Source organism: Laetiporus sulphureus (genome assembly GCF_001632365.1).
Source record: "Laetiporus sulphureus 93-53 unplaced genomic scaffold LAESUscaffold_1, whole genome shotgun sequence".
NCBI classification, from domain to species: domain Eukaryota; kingdom Fungi; phylum Basidiomycota; class Agaricomycetes; order Polyporales; family Laetiporaceae; genus Laetiporus; species Laetiporus sulphureus.
Window position 1 is genome coordinate 1,624,115 of NW_024468510.1, and position 25,537 is coordinate 1,649,651.

General features: G+C 52.0%; 12 protein-coding genes across 12 annotated transcripts; 6 read left to right on the plus strand and 6 right to left on the minus strand.

Annotated features, from left to right (window-relative positions):
* Nucleotides 1-118: 118 nt before the first annotated feature.
* LAESUDRAFT_754108 (uncharacterized protein) lies at nt 119-4,193 on the minus strand (the record flags this gene model as incomplete). The annotated part of the gene is made up of 10 exons (XM_040911845.1): nt 119-210; nt 267-293; nt 347-517; nt 581-2,705; nt 2,754-3,269; nt 3,329-3,511; nt 3,563-3,637; nt 3,691-3,870; nt 3,926-4,007; nt 4,063-4,193. 10 exons carry the CDS (start codon nt 4,191-4,193, stop codon nt 119-121), a joined length of 3,582 nt encoding a protein of 1,193 aa, XP_040770603.1.
* A 1,512-nt stretch (nt 4,194-5,705) lies between these two features.
* On the minus strand, nt 5,706-6,345 carry LAESUDRAFT_740307 (uncharacterized protein; the record flags this gene model as incomplete). Its single annotated transcript, XM_040911072.1, has 2 exons — nt 6,279-6,345; nt 5,706-6,227 (listed from the first exon to the last, which is right to left on the minus strand). A coding segment is annotated over exon 2 (393 nt), but the record flags the coding sequence as incomplete, so codon positions are not given.
* Nucleotide 6,346: 1 nt separating this feature from the next.
* On the minus strand, nt 6,347-7,883 carry LAESUDRAFT_754109 (uncharacterized protein; the record flags this gene model as incomplete). Its single annotated transcript, XM_040911846.1, has 8 exons — nt 6,347-6,380; nt 6,434-6,702; nt 6,767-6,877; nt 6,932-7,049; nt 7,108-7,282; nt 7,348-7,553; nt 7,613-7,635; nt 7,686-7,883. 8 exons carry the CDS (start codon nt 7,881-7,883, stop codon nt 6,347-6,349), a joined length of 1,134 nt encoding a protein of 377 aa, XP_040770605.1.
* An 820-nt stretch (nt 7,884-8,703) lies between these two features.
* On the plus strand, nt 8,704-9,346 carry LAESUDRAFT_29513 (uncharacterized protein). The gene is made up of 2 exons (XM_040901868.1): nt 8,704-9,260; nt 9,314-9,346. The coding sequence occupies exon 1, from the start codon at nt 8,790-8,792 to the stop codon at nt 9,129-9,131; it is 342 nt and encodes a 113-aa protein (XP_040770606.1). The 5' UTR covers nt 8,704-8,789; the 3' UTR covers nt 9,132-9,260; nt 9,314-9,346.
* Nucleotides 9,099-9,995, plus strand: LAESUDRAFT_29532 (uncharacterized protein). Its single transcript, XM_040901870.1, has 6 exons — nt 9,099-9,260; nt 9,314-9,348; nt 9,408-9,562; nt 9,682-9,743; nt 9,795-9,899; nt 9,958-9,995. Coding segments are annotated over exons 1-6 (402 nt in total). The 5' UTR covers nt 9,099-9,216; the 3' UTR covers nt 9,959-9,995.
* Nucleotides 9,996-10,773, plus strand: LAESUDRAFT_29533 (uncharacterized protein). Its single transcript, XM_040901871.1, has 6 exons — nt 9,996-10,111; nt 10,167-10,316; nt 10,385-10,400; nt 10,452-10,503; nt 10,586-10,620; nt 10,675-10,773. The coding sequence occupies exons 1-6, from the start codon at nt 10,096-10,098 to the stop codon at nt 10,676-10,678; spliced, it is 273 nt and encodes a 90-aa protein (XP_040770608.1). The 5' UTR covers nt 9,996-10,095; the 3' UTR covers nt 10,679-10,773.
* A 37-nt stretch (nt 10,774-10,810) lies between these two features.
* LAESUDRAFT_754110 (uncharacterized protein) lies at nt 10,811-11,032 on the plus strand (the record flags this gene model as incomplete). Its single annotated transcript, XM_040911847.1, has 2 exons — nt 10,811-10,875; nt 10,921-11,032. 2 exons carry the CDS (start codon nt 10,811-10,813, stop codon nt 11,030-11,032), a joined length of 177 nt encoding a protein of 58 aa, XP_040770609.1.
* An 881-nt stretch (nt 11,033-11,913) lies between these two features.
* On the plus strand, nt 11,914-14,183 carry LAESUDRAFT_669404 (uncharacterized protein). The gene is made up of 7 exons (XM_040905401.1): nt 11,914-12,379; nt 12,445-13,078; nt 13,138-13,579; nt 13,633-13,702; nt 13,762-13,860; nt 13,917-13,939; nt 13,997-14,183. Exons 1-7 carry the CDS (start codon nt 11,932-11,934, stop codon nt 14,078-14,080), a joined length of 1,800 nt encoding a protein of 599 aa, XP_040770610.1. The 5' UTR covers nt 11,914-11,931; the 3' UTR covers nt 14,081-14,183.
* A 253-nt stretch (nt 14,184-14,436) lies between these two features.
* Nucleotides 14,437-15,156, minus strand: LAESUDRAFT_710177 (uncharacterized protein; the record flags this gene model as incomplete). The annotated part of the gene is made up of 4 exons (XM_040906745.1): nt 14,437-14,573; nt 14,640-14,726; nt 14,788-14,914; nt 15,013-15,156. 4 exons carry the CDS (start codon nt 15,154-15,156, stop codon nt 14,437-14,439), a joined length of 495 nt encoding a protein of 164 aa, XP_040770611.1.
* Nucleotides 15,157-16,028: 872 nt separating this feature from the next.
* Nucleotides 16,029-17,814, minus strand: LAESUDRAFT_638730 (cell adhesion protein byn-1; the record flags this gene model as incomplete). The annotated part of the gene is made up of 8 exons (XM_040903487.1): nt 16,029-16,191; nt 16,251-16,431; nt 16,485-16,599; nt 16,656-17,013; nt 17,072-17,135; nt 17,192-17,336; nt 17,384-17,599; nt 17,659-17,814. The coding sequence occupies 8 exons, from the start codon at nt 17,812-17,814 to the stop codon at nt 16,029-16,031; spliced, it is 1,398 nt and encodes a 465-aa protein (XP_040770612.1).
* A 116-nt stretch (nt 17,815-17,930) lies between these two features.
* Nucleotides 17,931-19,921, plus strand: LAESUDRAFT_29640 (NAD(P)-binding protein). The gene is made up of 7 exons (XM_040901874.1): nt 17,931-18,122; nt 18,288-18,735; nt 18,791-18,937; nt 18,990-19,032; nt 19,088-19,221; nt 19,276-19,284; nt 19,343-19,921. Exons 1-7 carry the CDS (start codon nt 18,102-18,104, stop codon nt 19,780-19,782), a joined length of 1,242 nt encoding a protein of 413 aa, XP_040770613.1. The 5' UTR covers nt 17,931-18,101; the 3' UTR covers nt 19,783-19,921.
* Nucleotides 19,922-20,188: 267 nt separating this feature from the next.
* LAESUDRAFT_639132 (alpha/beta-hydrolase) lies at nt 20,189-24,384 on the minus strand (the record flags this gene model as incomplete). The annotated part of the gene is made up of 17 exons (XM_040903521.1): nt 20,189-20,424; nt 20,491-20,549; nt 20,600-20,921; nt 20,968-21,070; nt 21,118-21,177; nt 21,230-21,307; nt 21,358-21,384; nt 21,464-21,578; nt 21,632-21,685; nt 21,735-21,808; nt 21,881-22,215; nt 22,456-22,589; nt 23,051-23,127; nt 23,367-23,519; nt 23,593-23,635; nt 23,698-23,795; nt 23,857-24,384. 17 exons carry the CDS (start codon nt 24,382-24,384, stop codon nt 20,189-20,191), a joined length of 2,496 nt encoding a protein of 831 aa, XP_040770614.1.
* Nucleotides 24,385-25,537: the final 1,153 nt, after the last annotated feature.

Consider the following 25,537-nt stretch of genomic DNA (forward strand, 5'->3'; position numbering starts at 1 on the left):
GCATCTACCACTTATCATTATGCATGGCTTGTGTATATGGCATCCCTCGGTATATTAATGCATCTATCCTAGCATAGCAACGGTGAGCATGAAAATTCGTATACAAGACAAGTCCGGATCAACGCTGGAAACCGTATCCTCCACCCAACGTGCCACTACCGTTCATCGCTTGGAAGCCCCAGCCCGTGGGCTGGACGGTGAGCGGAGATGCTAGAAAAGGTAAATTAACCATTATTGCAAATCGCAAAGAGAATCCGTGTACTAACGGTTGACACGTAGAGCATTATACTTGTCTGTTGAAGATTCGTGTCAATTATCACGTCATCGTCCTACTAGGATAACATACCTGCACTCTGCGGCGACGAAGAGTTGTCTTGAGCGAAGGTCCCGCTCTTCATTTGGGCAAAGACATTCGCAGGTGTAGTGTTCGCTACGGTTGACTGAGTAGGTGGTGCAAGCGGGGGAGAGCTGATACCATTGTTGAATGACGGCATGCTGCCAATTCCGGGGTTATAGCCTGTCGCATCTCGAGTTTGCATGAGCCTTCACGTGCGAAAGGCAGAAAAGTGCAGATACTTACTGCTCTGAATCTGTCCAAAGCCACTAGTCTGGAATGAAGGCGTCGATCCAAAGCTTCCACTAGTGGGAGCACCAAAGTTGCCACTGGGCATGCCCGTTGGCTGAGACATAAGTGGTCCAGATGAAGGGAAATTGTTGCCTACGAACCCCGTCGGTTGAGGCAACATCGGAGCCGAGGCTGAGAACCCTGTGTTCTGTGGCAAGAACGATTGGCTAACACCGGAGAATCCTGTAGGTTGAGGGGGGAGGAAGGATGGTAGTGGCGGTGGTGTCTGAAAAGGAGACCGTGCGCTCTGCGGTGGTGTCTGGAAAGGAGACTGTACGCTCTGCGGTAGTGTCTGAAAAGGCGGCTGTGCGCTCTGCGGTCGTGTAGGTACGAAATTGTTGAAACCAGTTGTCGTGGGTATCAACGGTTGCAATAAAGTCTGATTCGCAGGAACGGGGGCGAGAGGGCCGCGAGGACCGTTGGTCAGCTGAGCTGTTTGAAGTGATGGTACCATGCCCGTCTGCTGATTCTGCAAGTGTTGCCCCATAGGTGCGGGAGATGGACCCATACCTAGGCCTGACTGATAGCTTACTGGAGAGAAAATAGGAACGGAAGGAGCGCGCTGAGGGGTCTGGATCGCAGGGCTCTGTGTAGTACGCAGTTGACTAAGACGTGCCAATTGCTCGAAAATATCGTTGTCGGTCTTCGCTAATGTTGTTCCAGTAGCTTGCTGAGAGGTAGTACTGGCAGGAGCTGCAGAGGCAACAGGTGGCAGAAGTGGCGCAGAAGGTGCGGGAGGCGCAGAAGGCGCCCTGGGTGCAACAGCCGGCGGGGTGGGCGCAGTCGGTTTCGTTGAGCTTGGCCTGTTTGTCCATGCGTCGTCATCAAAGCCGCCGACAACAGGAGCAGCCGAGCTGGATCGCGATGGAGGCTGCACAGACGGCGCTGGAGCGGGAGGAGCGACAGCAGTCGTAGTCTCTGGACTGCCCACCTGCGGAGAGTCAGTACGCTGAATCTGATCTGACGCGGTCGTAATTGACTGCAGGACGACATTGGAAGGCGGCGTGCTCTTACTCGGCTGAGGACGGCCCCTCCGCATTGAATTGTTCTTGAGGGCCCCATTTGGTCCCGCAGCGAAGAGGTTGGGAGGCTGGCTGCGTGTCTTCTCACTGTTCAATCCGCTCTCTTCAGCCTGCAGCTGCCTCGCAAGCTCCTCGTCGCGGCGCATCTGCTCCTGTGTGACATCCGAGGAAGACTGCTTCTTGAGCTGCCGCTGGTCAATTGCCTTCTTCACACGGATGATATCGCCTTCGCGCAACCCAAGTGTACGCATTGTTGACTCTGTGATATCCGGCAGGATGGCCTCATCAATCTTGTCCCGCTCAAAGGAAGATGCATAACGCGTGCAATCATCCACATCACACCCGGCGTTGAGGAAGAAATCGAACCAGTCAACGGTCGGCTTCTTCGGCGTCGACGATGCTGTGCGCATCGTCTCTGGTAGCAGAGATCGTCTGCGTAGCTCTAGCGGTTCGTCATCATCATCAGCCTTGCGCGAAGAATCAGACTTCTTCGCTTGCTTCTCGATGTACTTCAGGTCATCTGCGGACATCTTCTCCGCTGGGACCTCGATGACGACCCCATTGATCTTGTGCAGGCGCAACTTGCCATTTTTAAAGCCTAAAAACGCCGCCTCGACACGGAACTGACCTGTTCGGTCGTGCCAGACACGCGTGCGATCTGGAGGCGGGCCGCGTCTCTCGATCGAATTGCGCGACGAGCTAGGCGAGTCCCCATTTGTCTTCTTACGTTGCGAGTCCGATGATGGGCGTTCTGCCTCCTCTTGCCCCTTCTTCTTGCGAGAATCCGAGGAAGGGGCGGCGGCGGCAGCGAGAGCATTTTCCTGCTGCTTTGTACGCTCCTGCTCGCGCCGTTTCCTGTCAACCTCGGCGGCAGCAGCGGCCGCATTTGCACGTTGTTCAGCCTCCTTCTTGCGCTGACTCTCAGCACGCTCGCGCTCCGCCTGTTCGCGTGCCTTCTCCTGGCGCTCTGCCTCTGCGCGCTCCGAGGCCTCTCTTGCTGCAGCTGCATCTTTGTCCTCGATGACCGCTGCCGAAGCGCCCGTCTCTCCGTTCACGAGCTACACTATTGTTAAGAAATGGTACGCGACGAACAGCAGATGACGCACCTCGACATATTGCGCTGGAACGACGCCCTCCCCACCGGATGAGTTCCGACACTTCCACCAGTCATCGCTGTCTCTTTCAAGAACGTAGAGACTCTCGCCTTCCACAACGGATAGTTCATCTTCTCCGTCAGCGACGAAGTCATAAAGCACCACGCCCAATTCACCGGGCGGCTGTTCTTCTTCGTCCCCGTCATCTGACGGTTCTCTTGGAGGTATGATTGCAGGCTCAGCTGCATCAAAGTGCACAGCTTTCTGCGGACTGCTGCGCCGAGCCAACGGCGGGGACTCCGGCTCTGTCGTTTCTCCAACTGCAACAGCGGATGGGCCGGCGGTGCCAGGGGTGGAGAGCGCCCGCGAGGACTTGAGCTTGGCCATGATTGCCTCTGCGATGTCCTTTGAACCGGCGTGGAAGTGTAAGCCAATGGGCTCGGCTCCTCCAATATCGATGTGAACATGCTTTGACTTTTCCAGCCGCACATCTTGAATGTCAGCGGTTTGCCATTTCTGCACAGGTGTCTGTGAGAGGGAAGAGGTTGAGGATACAGAATAATGAAATCACGCGTATAAAAACAGACCTTGTCAGACTCGCTCGCGAAAAAGACGGCACCATTCCCGACGCCCAGCGTACCCTTCTTCTTCTTGCCTTTCTTGTCGACCTCTGAGATCGCCCACGTCTGAATGTCGTCAGCCTGCGCTTTCGTTGGGACCGTGGCTACAAGATCAGCGGGGTCCACGTAGGTGCTCACTGGACGTGATGGCTAATTGACTATCTGTGAGACAAGACAGACGACATCGAGCAGAAGCCATACCGATGGAGGAATAACGATCTGTGATAAGGCAGGCGGTGCAGCGGCAAGCGTGCTGGAGGCTTCTTCACCATTCACCTGGAATAGCCGACTTATACAGTTCAATTCAGAGTGTGATCGCTGGGACGCACCTCCTCGACATAGTTCCCCGGCACATAGCCGACTTGGGTATCATCTGATGTCTTCCGTACCAGCAACCACGAGTCATCCTTGTCATAGACGTATAGGAGCTCCTCCTCCTTGATGGTCAGTTCGGTGGATTGCGTGGCCTCGTAATCATATAGCGCTTTGACGACGGAGATATGCTCGGCCTAGTACGGACATGTATCAACGATGGACACTGTTACGTAGAGGTCAGCAACCCACCTCGTCCATATACGCCTTCGGGACCATCCCAACCGACCCATCCCCCTCTTGCGATTCTGGTTTCAACTTGACTTTCCACCAGCTATGATGAGCACTGTTCAGCGAGAATGATATTAGCCGTGGGATGTGAGACTCACTCCTCGTCCGTGCGCTCGAGAAGGAGGAGGATCTGACCCTCTTTGATGGCCAGCTCATCACTGGCGTCTGGCTGTGGTTCATAATCGTAGGAAGCTTTGAGAACGGCGAGATATGTTTCCTGGTCAGACATCGGGAAAGTGAGAGTCGAGGAGCTGGGTCAAGCTGCAATGCGAATGATCGTATCGGTTGCCGGGGTCTCCACGCGCCTGAGCCCCCCGTGTCCATTTTATGCACACGGCCCGCCGCTTGCTGGCCTCGAGTCTATCTCGTTCTCTCCAATCTTGCCTAGGCGACCATCCCAGCCGTATTCTCAAAGTAGCTATAGATGTTCCCATTCCATTATCTAGCTAGCCATCTGCTTGGCGCGCCCGCTCGCGGACACTGATTTGGTGGTCAAGATATCAATACATGTTTTGTCCCACGCATATCTTGGTCATTCTGCGTTTCCTTTCGACAACTAAGTTCAGCGAGCCAGCTTGTCATCTTTTTCGGACGATTGCTGGGTAGATGCCTCTAGGTTATTGTTACTCGCGCGATGCAATGTCCTGCTCCAGCTGCTAGCGACATATTCTATCCTGCGGTCCCAGCGCTTGAACAGTTCCCTCCGAAAGCTATACCCATGGTCGGCATGGAGTCCAGCATGGTTGTTCCAGCATCGACACGGTCTGGACTCTGTACTGTTGTTGATTGGAAATTCTCGTGATCTTGACTGCAATTTACAATCTCGCCAACGATGCTCAATTAAACGTCGAAGCTCTGGTATTTCTGCTCGCGTACAGGTGATGTGACCAACGAGCAGTTGTTTTCATGTATGGTTGGTGGCTGTTGGTGGTCAACCTATTTATTTGCCTTTTCTAGGCCTTACAGGTTCTCGGTCCATGACAGAATGCAGTGTTCCTATCATTACTGGAGTCCTCTTTCCTTCGATGCGTAGCACTATCATGGCCACTTTGATTCAAACTCTCTCCAGTTTCATCCTTCATGGACGATTCAGTTACAGAATTGCGAACCTAGCCCACGGGATCAATCACTCAGTGATTTCCCGTCCTGCCTCGCGGGCAAGCGGAACAATGAGGACATACCGAATCATCATCAAATAAAGCGCGTAGATCAATGTGTTCTTATGTCCCGATGGGTGTTGCGTCAAGGTGCTTATACAATACAATTGCTTCATCGCATGCGAGGTGAGACCACATGTCAGACTGTACTCCAAAATGTGTTCTCCCCGCTGTTCAACCCGAGATCTTATTTTATATCAGCTGATATTTCACTCGTTGTCCCACGTCGCTTTGGCTGTCATCGCCGTTGCTCCGGTAACATGACTGACGAGACACCATCGTCTTTGTTTTGAGCTCTGCACTGCTTTTCTGGCTCAGCAAGCTCAGCACGTCCAAAGTGACCTCGCCTTGAATGTGTGAGTCGCGATCCGCATTCAAGGAAGCCGTTTCCGGACGTTGACGTCCCCGTCCGCTCTTGCGCAGCCCTGCACGTGCGGTCAGATCATCACTTCAACTAGATATCTCTACGAAAGTTCTGACAAGGTCGGTGAAGCGGGTGGGCTGTGAGGGTATAGTCGTCAGGGCAGCTAGCAACGGATCAAGAACTTAGTTTCTTCCCGCGATCTGTCATGTGAGGTTATGTTGCCGTTTTCATTCATGTGAGAATTATAGGATCGTACAATGTGAGCCGTCGTCTGCTTTGCGAAAACCCTTGCAGATGAACAGGCTCGTACCGTATATCGGTATGCAGGTGATGTGACATTACATATATCATGATGGAATATAAGCTTTCCAAAAGGGCATATAACTAGGCTGACTGCTGTCAACCAGTTCATTATCCACAGTCCGATCGCCTCGAGGGCGATGACCATGCCGGGTGCTATGTGCAGGTTAGGGAGCCAATGTGAAACTTGAACGGAGAAAAATGTGAAATTAGAACAGGACGGCGACGAACGGCGCGAGAGTGTGGACAGAGTTTGCGAAGGACAGGGCAGAAATTGTGCCACGCTTGACGACGCCGCGAAAAAAGAAGACATTCCTCGATGATATCAACAAGCGCTCGAGAGCGGGCAAGAAGATAGGTCTTTAAGGTGCGTTGTTGTGCGGGTATCAGGAAAATTATGTAGTCGACATCTGAATAGTGAACCCTCGAAGTTACCAGGAGTCTATAATATAATGAAATGTGCTTTTCGAGCTCCCGGTGGGAAACTACTTACGTGAGCTCACCCACCCGATCAAGCCTGACACCAGCAGGCTACATGTCCATGCTCTGAGTCCCCTGGCCTCAGCGGCCCATGTACTCTGCGAACTGTGAGAAGCTGCATCGATTATGTCCGCCAGATTTACTTCCGGGCTCGGATGATTGGCTAACGGTGGCACTCTAGCAGTAGAACCATTTTCTGCTTCTATTGGAAGTCCGAGGAATGGCATGTCCATATCGAATTCATCCTCGGCCTCTGCGGAGGAAATAAGCTGGGCGTCGGGTTCCAAGACGGGCTCATCAATCGCAGAGGACAAGACTTCTGCCTGTGCTATGCCGCCGAAGAAATCCGTCACCAGTGTCTCTTCCAAACGACGATTGAAGAGGTCCGAGCGCACGCCCGCGTGTGACTCAATCTTCTTGAAATCATATGTGTCGAACTGCGCCGGGAGGAAAAACCGTCAGGCACTCTGCGACTCAAGTCTGGATACAAAGAAGACCTACGAGGTCTTTCATTGACGCCTGGCTTGTCTTGTTAATTCCCTCCATGAACTGGAGGATGTAATGTGTGAATTTGTCGATGACAGCCACGCCAATTTCATAGTTATTCTCATGCTACAATGGAGCCCAGTTGATGGAACAAACGCTCAGAAAGATCGCGGTACTCACAGAGTAAGAATTCTCATGGACCTCGGAAGATCCCGTCGCAAGGATGTTGGGAGAGTAGAACTTTGAGAACATGCTGTTGGCCTGACAAGTGTCGATCATGAACAATATTTCATTGTAGCTGAAAACAAGCGGCGTCTCGTCAACCTTGAAATTTGACACAGCGACGACAGGCCTACCGCTTCTTTTGCCACATCTGCTCGAAGGCATCAGCGATGTCGAACGCACTGATCTCTTCATTGTCTTGGAACTTGAGGAATTCGTCACCTCCGTGCCCCGTCATGTAAACGAAGATATTGGATCGATCGTCCGTGAGTAGGCGCTTCGAACGGGGAACGGAGGGCTCCATACGACCTATACAGAGCATACTTTAAGTACTCACTGAGTCCTGTCAGTATACAAAGACTGCGGCGACGGACCCGTCAACACTCTGAGGAGATTCTCGACCGTCACCTCATATCCCCTGTAGTCCACCTCGATATTGTCTCCATACAAATCGAGATGCCGGTCCTGGTTTGCGTACATGCAGCCGGGGAACTTGTTTCGCGGATTGCACGCCGCGTCGTCAGCGAGCATCAGGATGATGTTTGAGTCTGGAATCCCCAGCCGCTTCACGGTGCGGTACCTGCACGGCTAGCATCGTCACCGAGTCGCGTGTCACCGATAGGTGTGGCATGCACGTACATCCCTAACGCATTCGCCATGTGCTGCCGATGCTATGAGATCTTTCTGACCTTTCGCAGTCCAGAGAACGCACTCGATAGTTGAACCAATATCGCGACGAGCATACTAGGACTGCCCAGTTATTCGTATGGGCCGATCCACTGTCTTTCGCAGGTTGCGATGCATGATCGCTTGGGAAAAGCCCGTCCGCTGTGGTATCTCTGAGCCAGCTAATGATGCACAAGGCCGCGAAAAGAAGGAGACGAAATCGCAGCATGCAAACACCAGGCATATCGCGCGACGAGCCTGAGATCCTGACGTCCTGACGGTGCAATGCAAGGTTGATCGCAGTGTGGCGCTGCACAAACGGAGTCCTAGACGCCCATCGAGGTTACAACCACAGTGCAAGGACTTTGTTTTTTCATTTTTGTAGTTGGCACCTCAATCACACGTGTAGTACGTTTCTGATGTCTCTGTGAGAGATCATTTACTCGTGTTTTGGCTCTCATTTAAAAAATCTCGTTCCCCACTTTTCGTGGAGAGATCGCGGGTGCATTCAATCCGTCGACTGCTGTCTCTTCCCAGGCATAAATTTCGACTCTGATCTTAAGGCTCACCCTTTCGTTCTCTGTCTCCCTCGGTTATATGGTGCTGAATGTGTTCTAGACTCGGACCGGCCTGCGGACGAGCGCAGAGAGATTACCTTTTCATGCAGGCCGCATATCTTTGTGTTCCATCGGTACGCACTTGCAGCAGCCAATCGACTCAGACTCCTTGGCACCACCTACAGTCATAGTCCTATACCTTCACCGAAACCATCGATCGCGACTCCGCGATTCGCGAGCACTGCTGCAGCTGGCTTGCTGCGCGGCTACAAGCCAACACCAGTGTACATGTCATATCAGCGCGCATTTCTGTCCCGGTGTCTATGGGCGCTTGCCCCTCTTCGCCGCTTTGCTGGTCCCTTGGCTCACCATCCAAGCACACAAGTTTCTACGCAGCATGGTGGCTGTTCCAGTAGCTGACTGTCTGGATGCCTAGCGGTTCGTTGTCCCGTTTGCCAGCCGCACGCTGACTCACCCCTTTGTACGCCTCTCACGGCTCCCAGTGCCAATTGAGCCATCCTGCACCTCTATCATGATCTCGTTTTCCTACAAACACGTTCCACCCTGCGCGTCACTGCCACAGTGCCTCTTCTATGCAGCGCAATCTCGCTCGCATCTCATCTGCCTCGGCAGCTACCCCGAAAGCCAAATCCATCACTGAGACTGCGCTGCGGGTCACCACCGCGCATTCGTCATGCGATTCCGAACTACAGAGCGTAGTCGTTACGTGCGCAGCAGCAGCAGCGCTTTCGGCCTCTATATTACCGATCTGCGCGCTCACCATCACAGAGGATGAGAGTGTATGCTCCCGTACGCAGTTGCGCAAGCCTGTATGTGCGGTCAGATCGTCGCGTCAGCTGGATATATCCAGGAACGCTCTGACAACGTCGGTGAAGATCTCATGTGAGATGAGATGCGGAATGCGGGTGATTTAACATTAGATCATGATGGAATATGGGCTTATAGACAGGCCCACTATTCCTCACTTCACAATTCACAGTCCGATCCTTCTACTCAGACATGTCTACTGCAGCATCTGAAGCAATCGCTCTACTGGAAGAAAGGTGTGTCACTTCACGTAGTTGGAACTATCCTGCATTGAATGATGTACAATTAGTTTTCCGATAAACTATACCATTATAGCCGGTGCAGGCCAGTCGGACATTTCTCGCTTATTACTGACTGATCGTTGACGATTTCCATTCAAATAGCACTCATATTCTTCGACCATGTCATTGCATTTGGCCATGAGGTCCAGCTATTCTGGGGCGAGCGATCGTTCTCTGCATGCTTGTTCTTTGCCAATCGGATGCTTGCACTGGTCTATGCTAGCATTTCTGTTTGGAATGTCATGAACTTTTATACAGTAATGGTATGTTGTTTAACATCGCCTCGATGGAATGTATTTCGGATTTATTGATATTGTAGAGGAGATTTGTTCCCAGTTGCCATATTTATCCGTGTCTGACTGTCATTATCTCGTAGCTGTATGGCAAACACCCTGTCGGGCGATTTGGTTTCCATACTCATTGGGGTAATCTCAAATAGTAGGCTGGTATGCTTCGTGATAAATCATCACAGCTCAAAATGTAGCGAAGTGATTACCATATTACGAGTATACGTCGTGACAGGTGGCGACCGACGACCTGCTATGCTCCTCGCATCGATGATGGTTTTCAATGTGGTCGTAGGTTTCTACACTGGTACGCTTCATTTGATCGCGACATATTCCTGAGAGACTTATGACGAATTCACGAGGAGAATTCCGCCAAATATTATATTCTGTGGTCATATTGGATAGGACAGCCATATGCATCCAGTCCTACACTTCAACTTCAGCGCAAGACATCGCTACAAAGTGTGTAAGCCGGTATCCTCAATAATATCGTACTTGCTGATATGGTTCTCAATAGATGTGAGTCTGAACTTTAGAAAGCTTCTCCCACACTTCTTTGATAATCCCGCTGCAGTGAGAATAGCCAATGACGTCGTTGGTATGGTCGCCGCCATCGTGACGCTCGCAATTCTCTGGCGCAAGCTATATGTTGAACATAGACCAGCCATTGCTAATCTCCTGTCAACGAGAAATCCGTCGCTTGCTGCGTTGCTACTCAGAGACGGTATGACTATCGAACAGTGACTATGGATTTCTGAGCTCAGATAGCATTTGCGTCCACCATCTTCATAGGCACGATTCAACTGACGTGAGAAGTGGAGTCGGAAACAATTTGACGACATCTGAAGCGTATCATTAGAGCACTACTATTACTGGACTTACTAGTGACCATATTGGAATTCATGAACTTCGTAAGTGCATGTTCTTTCCGCCCACGTCACATCTTCTGGAAGATGCTAATCACTCTGCCGTTCATAACAACGGACATGGTAGAGTGCTGCAAATGTTGTCGCTTATTTATTGGACTCGTGAAGCAATCTTCTCACGTTTTCTCTACTAATGACACGCTGACAATTTTACAGATAATCTCCGGTCCTGATCTCTCGTGTCCTCCTCAATATCCGAGCCGCAGCACGCTCCACACGCGGAGAACAGTCCCAAACACCCTCTTTCGTACGGTCACGGCGTGGGCTCCAGACACGAGCTGACGTCGAAAACATGTCGTTCGGAATAGACGTCCTCAGCAACGCTGAACAACCCTCAGAGAGCGATCGCTCTCATCCGTAAGACTCAATGAGACACGATCAAGGCATTGCCGAACCGTACAGCACGACAAACGGTGTTGTTACTGCCGGCGATGCTCAGCAGGACGTCAACGAGGAAGAGGTGATGGACGATGTAGAGGAAGAAATACAGTCGGATGGGGAGGACGACGAGTAATGGGAGAGAATGGGTGTCCGAGCCGTGTTGTCAGATTCACGGTGATTGTGCGTTTGTTTGCTATTTGTGAGTGGCACGTCAGCCTTCGTATGCTCCGTCTCATCCGGCTGCGTTTCGCAGATCTTCTATGCAGAATTCTTCTGCGTTTGCTTTTGTCTTCGCTTCCTACGAGATGGCCGTTGGCGATTCAAGCCTCATCAAAGGGCTTCGTAACCAACCTCAGCAGACACATGTCGCGCTATAGATCTCATTTAATATGTTTCTCGTTTATTTGCCCCTCTTGATGGTATCTGTCATTACTTTCCTGCGTGCCCGTTTCCTGAGAGGATCACTCGAGCCGGCAAATCGCACGATACGTCTCCCCCTATTGTGCAATAGTCGTCAAGCTTTCAAAATTTCAAGACTGAGGGCTGCTCCATCTATGAATACCTCCATCGAATCTCGATATGACTCTTTCTGCATAGTAGCGTGACGTTGACTAACCGGAGTACCGTATTGCAGACCCGATCGAGTACGTCCGATCGCTGTTGCCCTCAACTTTCGGTGAGTTGGCATGCCAGCCAAATAGGCAGTATACGAACCACAATTCCTTCACACACCTGCTTAAGGCCATAGATGTGAATATTCTTTCAAAATGTTATCTTGAGGATGTACTTTACGGTAATAAGGAAGGGCAATGTTCGACCGTGGTACTGTACGGATAGTAGGTTCTGTAGTCTGGTCATCAGTGAAATGGTTATTACAAGTTCATTACAGCGCTAGCTGCCTAAGATGGAAGTCGACTGAAAACTTGCAGCCTCGGGGCCGCTTACAAGTCACCTCCATCTGCTCCTGCCATCGTCTCAATCGTTTGTCTTTCCTTGCTGATCTGTCCGATATCCCATCTTTCTATCGCCACGATGAGTAGACTGAACGCAAATGCTTTCAGCTTTGTGCCAGGACAGGGTTTCCGTTCGCCACAGCCTGCTCAGCCCGCTCAACCTCCTGCTCCGATTGAACGGCCACCACAGACAGAAGCCCCGCCCCCGCCTCCAACCATCTCACTGAACATCGGCGGATCCAAGCCTACCCCCCCTCCTTCTGCTTCTCAGCCTACCCCCGCTGCTACCCCGCCTCCCAAGCAGCCAGAGGCGCCCAAATCTACACCATCCGTCCCTGCTGTTCCTGCCGTATCCGCTGCGAAGTCTTCTTCTCATTCAGGTTCGAGGTCGGACTCGCCAGCTCCAGCAGCCGCTGCAACATCGAAAACATTCTCTTTGGCAAAGGCGAAGACTGATACCGCCGCGATCGCGCAGGAGGTGCAGGAGCTGGCTGATGAAACGACGCTACAGGACCTGTACGGCAGCAGTGCGTGACAAAGGTTGATGTGTCTAATGACCGTCGTGCTCATTGGGTATATTTTCTGCTACCAGTCAAGGAGCATTTAAACATAGTATTCATTGGCCATGTCGATGCCGGGAAGAGTACCATGGGCGGCAACCTCCTATATCTCACAGGAACGGTTGACAAACGGACGATGGAGAAGTACGAGAGAGAGGCAAAGGAAGCAGGCCGTGACTCGTGGTATCTGAGCTGGGCACTGGATTCAACACCTCAAGAACGGTCGAAGGGCAAGACGGTAGAAGTGGGCCGTGGCTACTTTGAGACCGACTCTCGTCGTTACACGATCCTCGATGCGCCCGGTCACAAAACGTACGTTCCGTCAATGATTTCAGGTGCCGCGCAGGCGGACGTAGCAATCCTGGTCATCTCCGCTCGGAAGGGCGAGTTTGAGACAGGGTTTGAGAGGGGTGGACAAACGCGCGAGCACATCATGTTGGTCAAGACTGCTGGCGTGTCGAAGGTTATCTGTGTCATTAACAAGATGGATGAGCCTACGGTCGGATGGTCAAAGGCCCGTTTCGACGACATCAAAGAAAAACTGACTCCCTTCATACGTGCCGCCGGTTTCAGCATCAAGACAGACGTTATCTTTATCCCTGTTTCGGCGTATACGGGTGCCAACCTCAAGGACCGTGTTTCGCCTGACGTTTGCTCATGGTATGGGTGAGTTGGCTCGAAGCTCTTTGGAGTCGCAAGCTATGTTGTACTGATCGGGCGTATAGAGGGCCATCGCTTCTCGAGCAGCTTGACACCATGCCGATGGTTGGTCGCAAGATCCATGCACCCCTTATGATGCCCGTCTCCGAGAAATACAAAGACATGGGTACTATCGTCGTGGGCAAGATCGAATCTGGCCACATGAGCAAGGGCGAATCGCTTGTTCTCATGCCAAACAAGGACATCGTTGAAGTCTCCGCGATCTACAACGAAATGGAGGAGGAAGTGCAGTCTGCATTTTGCGGCGACAACGTGCGCGTCCGGCTGCGCGGCACCGAAGACGATGATATCAGCCCGGGCTTTGTTTTGACCAGCCCATCTAAGCCCATACACGCTGTTCGCCAATTTGAGGCGCAACTTGCGATCCTGGATCACAGGAACATCATTTGCCCCGGATACTCAGCAGTCATGCACGTTCACACGCTTGCTGAGGAGGTGACACTATCGGTGCGCCAGATTTTACATAATAAGCCTTGCCGGCCTCTTAACCGGTTTGTTAGGCCCTCTTACACTATTTCGACAAGGCAACAGGTAGAAAGTCAAGAAAGCCGCCACAGTTCGCGAAGAGAGGTAACTCATACTCTTTTAGAGCGCGTGCGTGCCGGAACTGATGATGCGCACAATCTCAGGCCAGAAAATCGTCGCTTTGTTCGAAACGCAACAACCCATCTGCGTTGAGCGCTTCGTAGACTATCCTCAGCTTGGTCGGTTCACTTTGCGAGACGAGGGTAAGTGCTCTAGGACGTACTATCCTTCCCTTACTGATCTAAGTAACGGTATTTAGGGAGAACAATCGCCATTGGCAAGGTATGACCGAGAGGTGTTCGTAATCGGTATATAATACTGATGAGTCTTCATTTGCAGATCACAAAGCTCATCGAAGGCATACCGGAAGAGGTTGTGGATGGAGTCGCGAACCTCAATGTTGCTGCCGCTGCACAGGGCTAAATATAACAGTGTAGATGAAATTTGTACCGTGTAGTACCTCATTCATGATTATGTCGCGCGTAAAAGCAGTGACTGATTGTACAATTGAAATAAACGAGCGGCCTGTGTAATCAACTATCGTACAAGTGAACAACTGCAAAGCTTGCAAAAAGGAGTGAATTGGTGCGCGCCGGAGGAGGCGCAGCGAGAAAAGGCAAAATAGGTCATCGACGGGGCCTTCGAGTGTATGTATCGTTGTTAGAAGCGATGCCATATCGCCGGTCGGCCGCTGTTAAATAAGGCGTTTACGATGGAATTTACGTAGATCAAAACCGAGTGATAGCTCATCCAACACGCAGAACGTGAAGATCGGACTGTTATGAAAGCTGAACAAGTTGACTAGGCATAATCAGAGAGATAGCGTGACCATCCATAGTGTTCTGATAGGGCTGAACGTATTTCTTGCCGTCGGTTAGGCTGTGTGATTGCCTCACCGCATCGATAGCAGAAATGCCTAGACATGCACTAAACAGCAGTCAATTAGCTATCAGAAGTGGAGAAGTACCGTTCGTCGACGCACCGTCATATGGTATCAATTTTCTCCGCAGGCGTTTGACTCCAGGGTGCGGATCATTTGTATAGCGAAATAACAGGAGATGGGAGATACCTGGACAATATTTACAACTCTTTTCATCCATCAGATGATTCTAACTCTGAGGAGCCATCACAGGAATGTTTAGGGCCGATGATTCGATCTTCTGAGAACACGCCTTGTATCAAGCATAGTTGCAGCCGCTTGTCACAGAGGACATACGAAGGTTCAGCCTCGTACTCTTCTTTATCAACGAAAACTGACTGATTAAACGGATGAGTGTGCCGTGACCGAGGGCGATGAATCATGAACGTGTTACTGACAGCATAACTTCTTACACACTCCGTCCGCATGGCTCTACCTTCGCGACCACATCCTCATTGAATTGATCGATACAGATGCCGCGTTCAAATGCGTCGGGAGCAGTATGCTGGAGAGCATGCATCTGCCGCTTCAATTGATGATCCTTTTCGTCGAACTTGCGTTGCTGTTCTGCCGCGTACATTTCGTCAGTATCGTTCAGCTACGGTCCTGCAGACCGATCATTCAGTTCGGAAGATCTCTGAGAGGCCGTTTCGTAGTGCTGGCGGCCATCTTGCCTCTTATTTTCTCGGACATTGACGACAGGTCGCTATTGCGATGAGCATCAGTCGGTAACCGCATTGGCTGCACCTTCCAACCTGGGCAGGCTTCACTCGTCCCGGAGGTATTTTGCTTTAGGTTCCATGATCTACGACTCGACGAGCAACATTCTCAGATAGTTGCGCGTTCTCCACACTAAGTTCTCCGGGCTTGGCTCTCCAGGCCCCAAACCCTCGCTCTCCGGTCAAGGACTCCGAGACTAGCCTCAAACATGGGTTCAGCCAATTCGACTGTCGCCAGAAGCTGAACTTGCCATTGGACACTGCTGTCCATGAGCAGGCGATCGCAAGTCGCAGCTAAACAGCTCGGCTAGGCAGCTCGCAGCTGCTACCGCCGATGGCTGAAAGATGAAAGCAGCCCCATTTGGATGCTTCTGGGGGCGAGGATGAGAATCGAAGATGACGAACACACCGCAATTATTTGTGGCTAGCTTGGCACATGCGAAGTATTTCGGGGGAAGCGAGTGATGATAGCGCACGTTGAACGTTAAAGATTGAAGACCGTGTGTCACGCGTACGATCTGAAAGGCGGCTTACAAGTCGAAAATGTAAGCACATAGAAGACTGATATACACATAAACCACTACGAAAAACTCTGCGTGGATTCCCCAAGTCCTGAACGCTCATAAGCAAACATAAGCAGCTTGAAGACTTGCTGAACATAGGTGCTTTGTTTTTCTCCTCGACAACGAGATGCACCGGTGCCTGCAGTGACCCGATACAAACCCCTCGAAGGTCATGTCATTGCGATGTCACCATCAGCATCAGGGCGCGGGTCTCCTCGTGCAGCGGAGTTGACCAACTCTCTTCGTATCTCTAGGCCAAGTTGTGGGTGGGGATTCACGCGCACGACGTCCAACAATGCATCTTTTTGATCTGGTGTCAAGTCGGATGCATACCTAAAGGGTGACTAATTGTGAGAATACACAGCGAACGGGTTGTCACTGAAAGAACGCACCTCTGACAGAATACCAGGAGACTCTGATGCCAGAGCACGGGAAGCTTATCAACATCGCCCACACTGCGGGCTCTGTATGTGTTCGAGAGGCGGATGAAATGGAAGACGAGCGCGTCAACCACCTTGTATGGTAGTGCATGCTTTTTGTCGAGGAGAACGCGGATGAAAAGGGAGTTTGGGCCTACAATTACAGTAGTTAACATGAGCCTCCTCGGAGCAAATTATCGCGCTCACCTGAGTACTCCATGTTGGCCAGTCGAATCAGCGCAGCGGCCGAGTGCAAAAGCGGGACTTTCACTTTAACTAGCACAGACGCAACAATTGCCGCCTCCTGCAATGTGCAGCCTGTCTATAAAACGCACCATCAGCTCAGAGCAACCGGTTCTGAATGCAAGACCAATATACATTCAAGAGGGGGAACACAATCCCTTTGAAGAATGCCGCTGGCTTATATAACGCCCTCCGCATGCTCTCATAATAGTGCACGTTCAGCTTTCTATGGTTCTTGATCTTCCTTGCACCCTCCTTTGTCAGTCGAATGTCCTCGCGGATCGCATCGAGCAGCACGCCCTCTAGGAATATGCGGGCCTGTGGTGGCTTCATTTGCGAGATGAAGATACGCGTCGCGGCATGGCAGGCCTGTGGCGTCCAGTTTTCAGGGCGCGTGAGCGCGAGCATACGCGCCCAGGCAGGGAGAGAGGGAATAATCTTGAAGGGTTTGGGTAGCAGGCCGGACTTGTATCTAGAGAGGACAAGACCGACTCTGGAAGTGTGGCGATAGAAGTCAGTGTGGCACGGCGGAAGGCCAACTATATGCGCACTTTGTGTATAATTCTACCACTTTGGGATTTAGCCCTGCTGCAGGATCTGGTGCTCGGTTGGGGTCTTGGAGGATGAATGTCAGTAAATGAAGCCTCCAGGAGATACGCATGTTCCCGAACCTTCCGATGTTTTCCGTATTATGGTCGTCTGACCGGATTCAAAGTCCTCCAGTTTTGCGAAAATAATGTCGGCCAGCGTCCGTCGCTCGCCAGCATTTGCAGGAAGGAGTGCATCGAGCGTCTTCATGTCATTCTCGTCTACCTCCTACATATGATCAATAAATCCAGGACAGCGTTGGTGGGCTCACTCACAATCTCTTCCACTTCTTCTTCGTAGTCGTCATTTTCAAAACGCTCGAGATCATCCTCGTCCTCGTCAGGAATTTCTTGTGTCCGTGTTAGTGAGAAGTTGGCCCTGTCCTCGTCATCTTCCTCCTCTTCCTCCCCATCATCCCATGGTCCCAGCTCCTCCTGTTGCTCCCTTGCAAGTTGGAAGATCTTTTTTGACGTCTTTGAATCCAGGATAACCTATTCGTCGGCTAGTTGTGAGCGATCTGACACGGCGAGGCATATTCTGGGCGACACACCTCTCCCGCCTCATCATCCGGTTTAGGATTCTTTGTTTTCACTCTTTTGCCAGGCCGAGACACTCTGCCATATTTCGCATGTAGCTCGTCTTCTGCTATTTGAACATGAAGCGGGTCATGCCGTTCCTTTCCTGTCGATTTGGCTGCGCGAGGCATAGCGGCAGAGTTCGGGGGTGCTACAGTTGAGTGTTAATATTTAACAACCCAGAAACGTTCAACAGTGTGTGATCCCCGGTTGTTGATGGTAGAGGGAGTTCAACGGCAATGACTGAGATGCAGCGAAGATATTGCAAGGAGGGCCATTGATTGGCTCGGGCGACGCCGAGGGACGTCTGCAAAGAGCATCTTGGTCTGGTCAAGTCTGGCTGCACGACGAGCGCATAAAAGGCCTCCTTACTCGCTGGCACGGTCAGTCCTCCCCGTCATCCTCGTCGCTGGCACCCATGGCATCGTCCAACTCACAGGTGAGCCCGCCGCCATCGTCGACTTATGTGGGAAGGCACGCTCTAGGCAACAGCCGTATGGTTCGCATTGCCATGTCATGTGTCGCAACCTGCTATGGCTCTCGATTCCCAGCGCTCGCATGAGACTCGTCTCGGACAGGAGAACTGACGATCCTCATTCGCTAGTTCCGCACCGTCGACAAGAACGGCAAGGAGATCACGACGGTCGGTTTTGAACGATTCGGCTTTGATTGCGAGGCTTCCTTGGAAGCTGTTCGTTCTCTCTATCTCAAGCCTCACTACATTCGCAGCGCGGAGAAGCAGGCTGGGGCCGGCGACGATGCAGAGGCCGTCTATTATCCGGACACCAAGTCCATTTCCTACACCACCTTGACACGCTTCCCTCCAGTAAAGCTTCTTCCGCCTGAAAAGCGCAAGCGCATCCTTGTAACTGGTGGTGCTGGCTTTGTGGGGTCTCACCTGGTGGACCGTTTAATGCTGCTCGGACATGAAGTCACCGTGCTGGACAATTTCTTTACCGGTTCCAAGACCACTGTGAGCCATTGGGTCGGTCATCCTAACTTTGAGCTAGTTCGCCACGATGTCGTTGAGCCTTACATGACGGAGTGCGATCGTGAGCATTCTTCGACGGTGACGTGTATCGCTTAATGTGACCGTGGCTTCAATAGAAATATATCATTTGGCGTGTCCTGCATCTCCGCCTCATTACCAGTTCAATGCGATCCACACTGTCAAGACATCCTTCTTGGGCACGCTCAACATGCTTGGTCTTGCCAAGCGAACGAAAGCGCGTTTCCTAATTTCTAGCACGTCTGGTATGTCGAGCAACGTCCCTTACTCACGTGTCATTCATGATCGCCCCCAAAGAGGTATATGGTGATCCTGAGGTTCACCCCCAACCCGAAGACTAGTAAGTGTTGCTAGTCATTAATAAAGAATCTTGCTCAATTGATTACTTTGTCAAGCTGGGGTCATGTCAACCCGATCGGCCCTCGGGCCTGCTACGATGAGGGAAAAAGAGTAGCTGAGACACTCACGTACGGTTATCACCGCCAGGAGGGTGTCGATGTCCGTGTTGCTCGTATTTTCAACACATATGGTATGCATCTCGTTCAATGTGACACCATTTGTACCTAATTGTACCTCTTTACAGGCCCTCGCAGTACGTGGTGTCCGATGCAGCCAGAACCCGCAAAGAGTCGTTAATATTCTGTTTTCAGTGAATCCTTACGATGGCCGTGTTGTGTCCAACTTCATTATCCAGGCGCTCAAGGGCGAGGACATGACCGTCTACGGTGACGGCAAGCAGACGCGCTCATTCCAATTCATTCACGACCTGATCGATGGACTCATCGCGCTCATGAATTCCGACGAGACGCGCCCCGTGAATATCGGAAATCAGGACGAGTTCACGATCGGCGAGTTCGCGGAGCTTGTGCGCGAGATCGTCGAGAAGGTTCAGCGCGAAGATGGTGAGGCGCCCAAGCGCCAAGTGCAGGTCGTCTACAAGCCCATCCCCACGGACGATCCGCAGAAGCGTCGTCCTGATACGACCCGCGCGAGGGAGGTGCTAAACTGGCAGCCGCGCTGGTCTGTCCGTATGGGTCTCGAGGAGATGGTTCGCTATTACAAGGCGAAGATGGCCGAGGGCAGCATCTAATATCTTTGGACTTTGTATGGACGTTCGGACTGCCTTGCAATTCAATCGCGCTGTGGCTTCTCTTGATCGCTAGATGTCCCTGTTGGTTACGGTAGGCGCTAGCTAGATACAAGTGTGCCTCGGAGTCAAAATTATATGACTTTATAGCGACTATACACCCTTCCGACCGAAGTACTTTTCCCGCGTGCGTCATAGTGACGTTGGTCTATAGATACGTCCAAAAATGCAGCGAAACCAATATATGCATGTGAACCCACGAACGAAATAACCCGGAACAAATGAAATGTAAGATATTCGTATGCGTCTCTTCCCCTCCCCCCCCCCCTCGCCGGTACGTGCTCAAGTCAGGCGCGCTGGCACCTAGGATCACCCGCACCCGTGAGACGAGGGAAACTGGTGACCACCCTCACCGCAGCAAACGCGGTAGCGGCATGTTTCCCCCAGTCGCGACGACCTTCGCCATGGAGCCCTTAATAACCTGCTTGTCGACTGCGCTCGGGTTGATCGTCGCACGCCGGAGTCGAGAAACCTGTTGTTCCTCAGACACTGGCTCCGACGGCGGCAGCATGATACCGACGTCATTATCATCTCGCCGGCGAGAGGGCTTCTGTTGTCGCTTCTTCTCCTTGTACAGTTGGGCGCCTGGCGATACGCAGCCGGGTCGGTGAGATGTGCGTTAGCGACGAAGGTGAGGCAGATATTGCGTACTCGAGTAGGAGTAACCATCCGAACCGCTGTCCAGCCAGTGATCCTTTCGCTCTGAGAACCTGTCACGAGTGAATATCAGTTGGTATGGGGCAAGTTACCTGATACGCACTTGCGGAGGGGCCGCCCATCAAGGCCCAGCGGAGAGAAGGCCGTGCGTTCTTCCTTCTGATATGTTGCGCGGGTCTCCTCCTGGCTCTTGCATACCTCGGGAGAGACACATGAGAACGACAGCGGCGAGAGCGGATCCCGGTCGACAAAAGTTGGCTCGTTGCGTAACTGCGCGAGCTTCGCAAGACCAGCTTTCATGCGCTCTGCAAGGGGAATGCTGGGACGCTTGGAATCAGAGCGCGCTGGAGGCTGACGGGCAAGGAACTTGTTGAAGACCTGGTTGACGATGGAGGCACTTATGATAGAGAGGTATCCTTGGCTTGCTGCAGAAGAATTAGTGTTGCAGTCGGTGCATGGACGAGGCAATACCCTTACCCTTGACCGAGAACACTGTACATCCTCCTGGTACATTGACAAGACTGTTTGCAACGCGCTCTGCGTATTCTAGTGGATGTGTTTGGCTGCGCTCAGCCTGATAAAAATTTAGTAGCGATCACTCATTGCGTGAATGCTATGTACCTGGATGATAAGGGTAGGGCATGTTACACAGGCGAGCTCTTCCGGGGTCAGTGGTCTTCGCTAGAAAGTGGCCACCTAAGCATATTGCCAACAGGGCCTCAAGGCTGCTTACGTTCATGAAAAGATTCACATTTGTGATGACATGTGACCTCCGGAAGGGCGGATAGTGTACTTCCCAGTACGCGACGAGCTGGAATGTGTGTGAGCACACAGTAAGCGGCTGGCAGCAAGCGACTGTACCTCGTCTTGTAGATCCGGGTGTGCGTCCTTCGGGAAATAGCCGTGCAAAGACGCGCATGAATCATTGTTAGTGTGATCTTCGCGTAGTTCATATCACATCACTTACTTGGCCGGCAAAGAAGTCTAGAAGCTCTTTGCAAGAATACTCGAACGATTCTAGATCTTCAGAAAACGACCATAACTGTGTGAGCTCTTCGAAAGCCTCGAAGACAGTACGAATTCTGGAAAATACGTCAGTTCCATGGGACAGAAGTATAGAAGACACCTAACGTACTCTGTTTGTGCAGGAATGTTGACCAACGTCAGGCTAAGCAAAAGGTCGGGAAACCTAGGATCGAAGCTGAGCACGAGTTCTCGGCCAGTCATTTAATACGTACAACGCTGCTAATCGTAGGGCTGCGTATGCATTTAGCTCCGGAGCAAACATATGTGCAGGCGGCAGGCACAGGTGCTGTCAGAGGTTATTAGTGTTACTCCGCCCATCATTGTTTGACTAGTGCCGCGCGATGCACCTGTCACGTACATGGAAGCAATGCGCGAGATCGGCGGCGTTTACCCAGAGGTCGTGCCGACCTGTAGGTCTTGATAATGATTTACCTGTCGAACGCGTGTCGAATATGATGATATTGAAGCACGAGTTCAGCCGATGGTCGTCCATCTGTGGATGCAGCCACGTCGAGTCCAAGAAAACCGGGTGCAACATCACAATGGTCGGCTTTGCCGGGTCGAAACCGCCGACATTCCCATTCGGTGAATTTGTAGTGTACCAGATAGACGTGTAGTCGTCAGAAGAGACCAGGTCGACATAGGGCATGGTCGCGAAAAGAAGAGAACCGAACGGCGGTAAAGTGTGGATTGCTCACGACATGGGCGGAAAGGCGAGTGATAGAACGGGACAACCCTGAAGGGGAGGGCGGTAAGGACCCGTCGGCAAATAGTCAATTTACGACATTTGTAGATTGGTAGTCGTACCCGATCTGAATCTCAGGACAAGAACACAATCGGTGATGAAGACTTTGTCTTGCTGCACGTGGCCAGGCCACACGTTATTGCTCGCCATATTGTGCGTGCTTATCGTGCACCTCCTAAACATCCAACATTGGCAGCATTGCTGCCTCTGCAGGACGTCCAGTTGGTAGTTGCCATCAGCATCATTTCCACGGATAACCGGCCGGTAAGCGCCGGATGTGTACGCGAGGCGCCTAACAATGCTCCCGCGCCACAGTTCGCTGCTCTCCAAGTTCACATTCACAGAATGGTGGTCGGAGGGTTCCAAATTGCAACGCTGCGCCGTGACGCGTGTGTACGTCCAAGGTACACCCCAGGACTGTCATCTAACACACACGAGATGCCTGCTTACTGCCCAGGTCGGTCGACAAATCGGCTCTAGTCAGGGACGGGCGGATCTGACATTGTACCCCGACAGACTACCTTGTTCTAACTCGAATTTGAAGCATGCAGACAATTGACCCACGATGGGATAGGCCCGACGTCGCGAGCTTGCTCCGCAAAGTAAACCTCTTGCATTGTCGGTGCGACGGCGCAGCTCGCGCAGCTCCATGGACGTGCAAGAAACTACTGCTGATTAGTAATCTGTCACAAAAAGGTTCTATTTGACGCGATGATCGATCCTTTCAATTAGTCACATCTCTCAGGATAGGCATTCTAGATGCCTTTGAGATGCTCAGAAGACACCGTCGCGCAACATGCAGTAGGACCAAGAGAACGAGGACTGCGTGAAATCATGACGACGAGTAGATTCGCACTAGTCTCTGGTAAGCTTCCGCCTTGCACGATCAAGCCGATGTGGACCGAGTCTGGATTAAACACTGACAGATGCACTTATGCTCGCATTCAAGCAACCGCGAACATGGCTGCGGATCGTATTGAATGGTCTTCACGCTCCTTCACTGTCGCCTATTCCGGCGAGCACTTGGATCACACGTTGCTGGCGCTGCGAGGGAGCTCGGTGAATCCGCCTAGCGTGCAAATCACAGCCTGCCACGTACCTCTCTGTCTGCAATCATCACGGTCGGATACATGGTGGGCACTCCAAACGCTTCGAGCTTGGCCTGCTGCTTGGAGACTAGACCATCCCAGGCAGGAAGGACCCGTTCTGCGTCGAACTTCTGCAACTCTTGCCGGAAGGCGGCCGACATCGTCTGTTCCGCCGGCAAGTTGCAGTCAGCATGGGGCCCATCAGATGAAGAAGACACATGACGGAGGAACGCGAACATCGGCTTCATACTGTGTGAGTCCAGCTCCGATCATGCTCGCCCTGTGGAGGTGACGCCGATCAGCCGCCCTGGTCGCCTGATAAGTACAAACTCGGCGACCCACTTCGTGCGCGCGACTTTGACCTTTTCCTCGTGGCTGCACTGTATCGCCTGCCTTTCTTCCCAGAGCTGTCTCTCCAGCTCGGCCTGTTCCTTCTTGAGCTATCATATGCATCAAATAGGTTAGCGACCGAGGCAGTCGCGTTGCAGGCGTGGGCTTTACCGTCGAGATAGCTTCCACAAAGCCTGGATCCTCGGAAAGGCGAGCCAGATGGGGCAGTGTCTGCTTGTAGGAGAGGTTGCGAAGGTCTTCACGCCGGGCCGACGACACTGTCGGCGTGGACAAAGGTCTGCTGGGGCCGGGCTCGGGCAATGCAGGAGTAATGGTTGTAACCTGCGACGGCGGGTAATCATTACATGTCGCAGGGTATTGAACATGAGGATGAATTGGATTAGAAGAGCCACTGTATGACGAAGTGCCACGCAGCTGAGACAGCAATGAGGCAACGGTCGACGACGGCGCAGCAGTTGCATCGGCCGCAGCTGAGCCGCCGATGATTGCATGGGTATCAATTTTAGGACTTGCCAAGACCGCGGCGCCAGAGGACTGCTCAGAACTGGGAACGCTACTGGTGTTAGTGCTCGGAGTGGCTGTGTTCTGTGTCTTAGGATTGACGATGTCTTGCCATACTTGTGATGCCTTCAGCTGCTCTAGAAGGACCGCGATCGCTGCGGGATCCTGGCGCGACATGACACATAAGGCAGACGTCGTGAGCGCGGGATGCGTAAAATCTGACTCAAGTATCAGGACATACGTTGATGTTGTTCATGTCGAGGAGGGCGTGCGTGAGAACATAGGCTGATCGAAGTGTGATTGTGCTGGTACTATAGCGCGGCTGCCATTTTAGGATTTGGCTGTGTGTATCCATGAAGAAAGCGCGTCCGCCACCCGTCCAAGGCAGCAGAAATAATACATGAAAGGTTGATCATTAATTAGATTTAATTCCAGGGTTCCGATGAGGACGCGCCGGTCGCCTCTCTGTACAGCCACAGGTATCCACAGATTTGCCACGTCCAAGTATTACCCGAACAACTCAATGTAAAGGTGCACCTGGTGCCCGACAGCGAATGGGACAGAACCGACCTCACACGCGATGTCTAGTCCACCACGAACGTTGGTCGCCGCACTCCGGCATGTCCCCGGGAATGCACGGCATCATGTAACAAAAGGCGCGGAACATGAGCCGCAGGTGAGACGAGGTGGTGGTGCGAGAGTCTACGAGTTGCAGCATCAACACGAGTGAGTCACAACCGCGGTAAAAGAAACAGGAAGTTGTTGTGTCGCAAAATATCAGAACTACCATCACATCAGTCGTAAACCCATCTCATCCAGCGTGATCATTGTCAAGCAGACCAACAAGAAGCGGCTTCTTCAAGTGGGCTGCTGTCGCATTGTGAGAAAATTGCGGTGCGCGAAATCGTTGCTGATGGCCGAATGATATTATCGAGCACGAAGACTTGCTTATATCTGTGTGCTCGGACGGGACTGAAGCATACGGACCGTCGTCAGAAAGCCATAGAGAGTCATACGTTACCTCCGAGCGCCGCCGTGCGGTTATCATAGATCCATCGCTAGGCAATGCGTAACAACCTCATTGAGGTTATGTCACTTGATTGCCGTGCACCTTGCGAATCGTCTAGAGAATTCGAAACTCGTCAGAGGGCCGGACCTGTCTGGCTGCTCTGGATGATTACGTGTTGTAGCAAAATCCAAGGACAGCTCGAGCGAGTATCATGACGATCATACCTGTCAAAATAGCGCAGTATGAGACTAAGCAGGAGATGAAGACAGAGACGGTTTCATCGTCGCGATACAACCGCGTCGCGAATTAAATAAGACAGGC

Bases quoted from the DNA above. Each gene is read 5' to 3' on its own strand.
- LAESUDRAFT_29532 (XM_040901870.1), top strand. From the start codon at position 9,217: ATGTCTACTGCAGCATCTGAAGCAATCGCTCTACTGGAAGAAAG. The intron at 9,261-9,313 runs GTGTGTCACTTC...ATGTACAATTAG, and splicing joins ATCGCTCTACTGGAAGAAAG to TTTTCCGATAAACTATACCA. The intron at 9,349-9,407 runs GCCAGTCGGACA...CCATTCAAATAG, and splicing joins TACCATTATAGCCGGTGCAG to CACTCATATTCTTCGACCAT.
- LAESUDRAFT_29533 (XM_040901871.1), top strand. The intron at 10,504-10,585 runs GTAAGTGCATGT...CGGACATGGTAG, and splicing joins TATTGGAATTCATGAACTTC to AGTGCTGCAAATGTTGTCGC.
- LAESUDRAFT_669404 (XM_040905401.1), top strand. From the start codon at position 11,932: ATGAGTAGACTGAACGCAAATGCTTTCAGCTTTGTGCCAGGACAGGGT. The intron at 13,079-13,137 runs GTGAGTTGGCTC...TCGGGCGTATAG, and splicing joins GACGTTTGCTCATGGTATGG to AGGGCCATCGCTTCTCGAGC. The intron at 13,580-13,632 runs GTGCGCCAGATT...CCGGTTTGTTAG, and splicing joins CTGAGGAGGTGACACTATCG to GCCCTCTTACACTATTTCGA.
- LAESUDRAFT_29513 (XM_040901868.1), top strand. From the start codon at position 8,790: ATGCAGCGCAATCTCGCTCGCATCTCATCTGCCTCGGCAGCTACCCCG.
- LAESUDRAFT_29640 (XM_040901874.1), top strand. From the start codon at position 18,102: ATGGCATCGTCCAACTCACAG. The intron at 18,123-18,287 runs GTGAGCCCGCCG...CTCATTCGCTAG, and splicing joins TGGCATCGTCCAACTCACAG to TTCCGCACCGTCGACAAGAA. The intron at 18,736-18,790 runs GTGAGCATTCTT...TGGCTTCAATAG, and splicing joins TTACATGACGGAGTGCGATC to AAATATATCATTTGGCGTGT.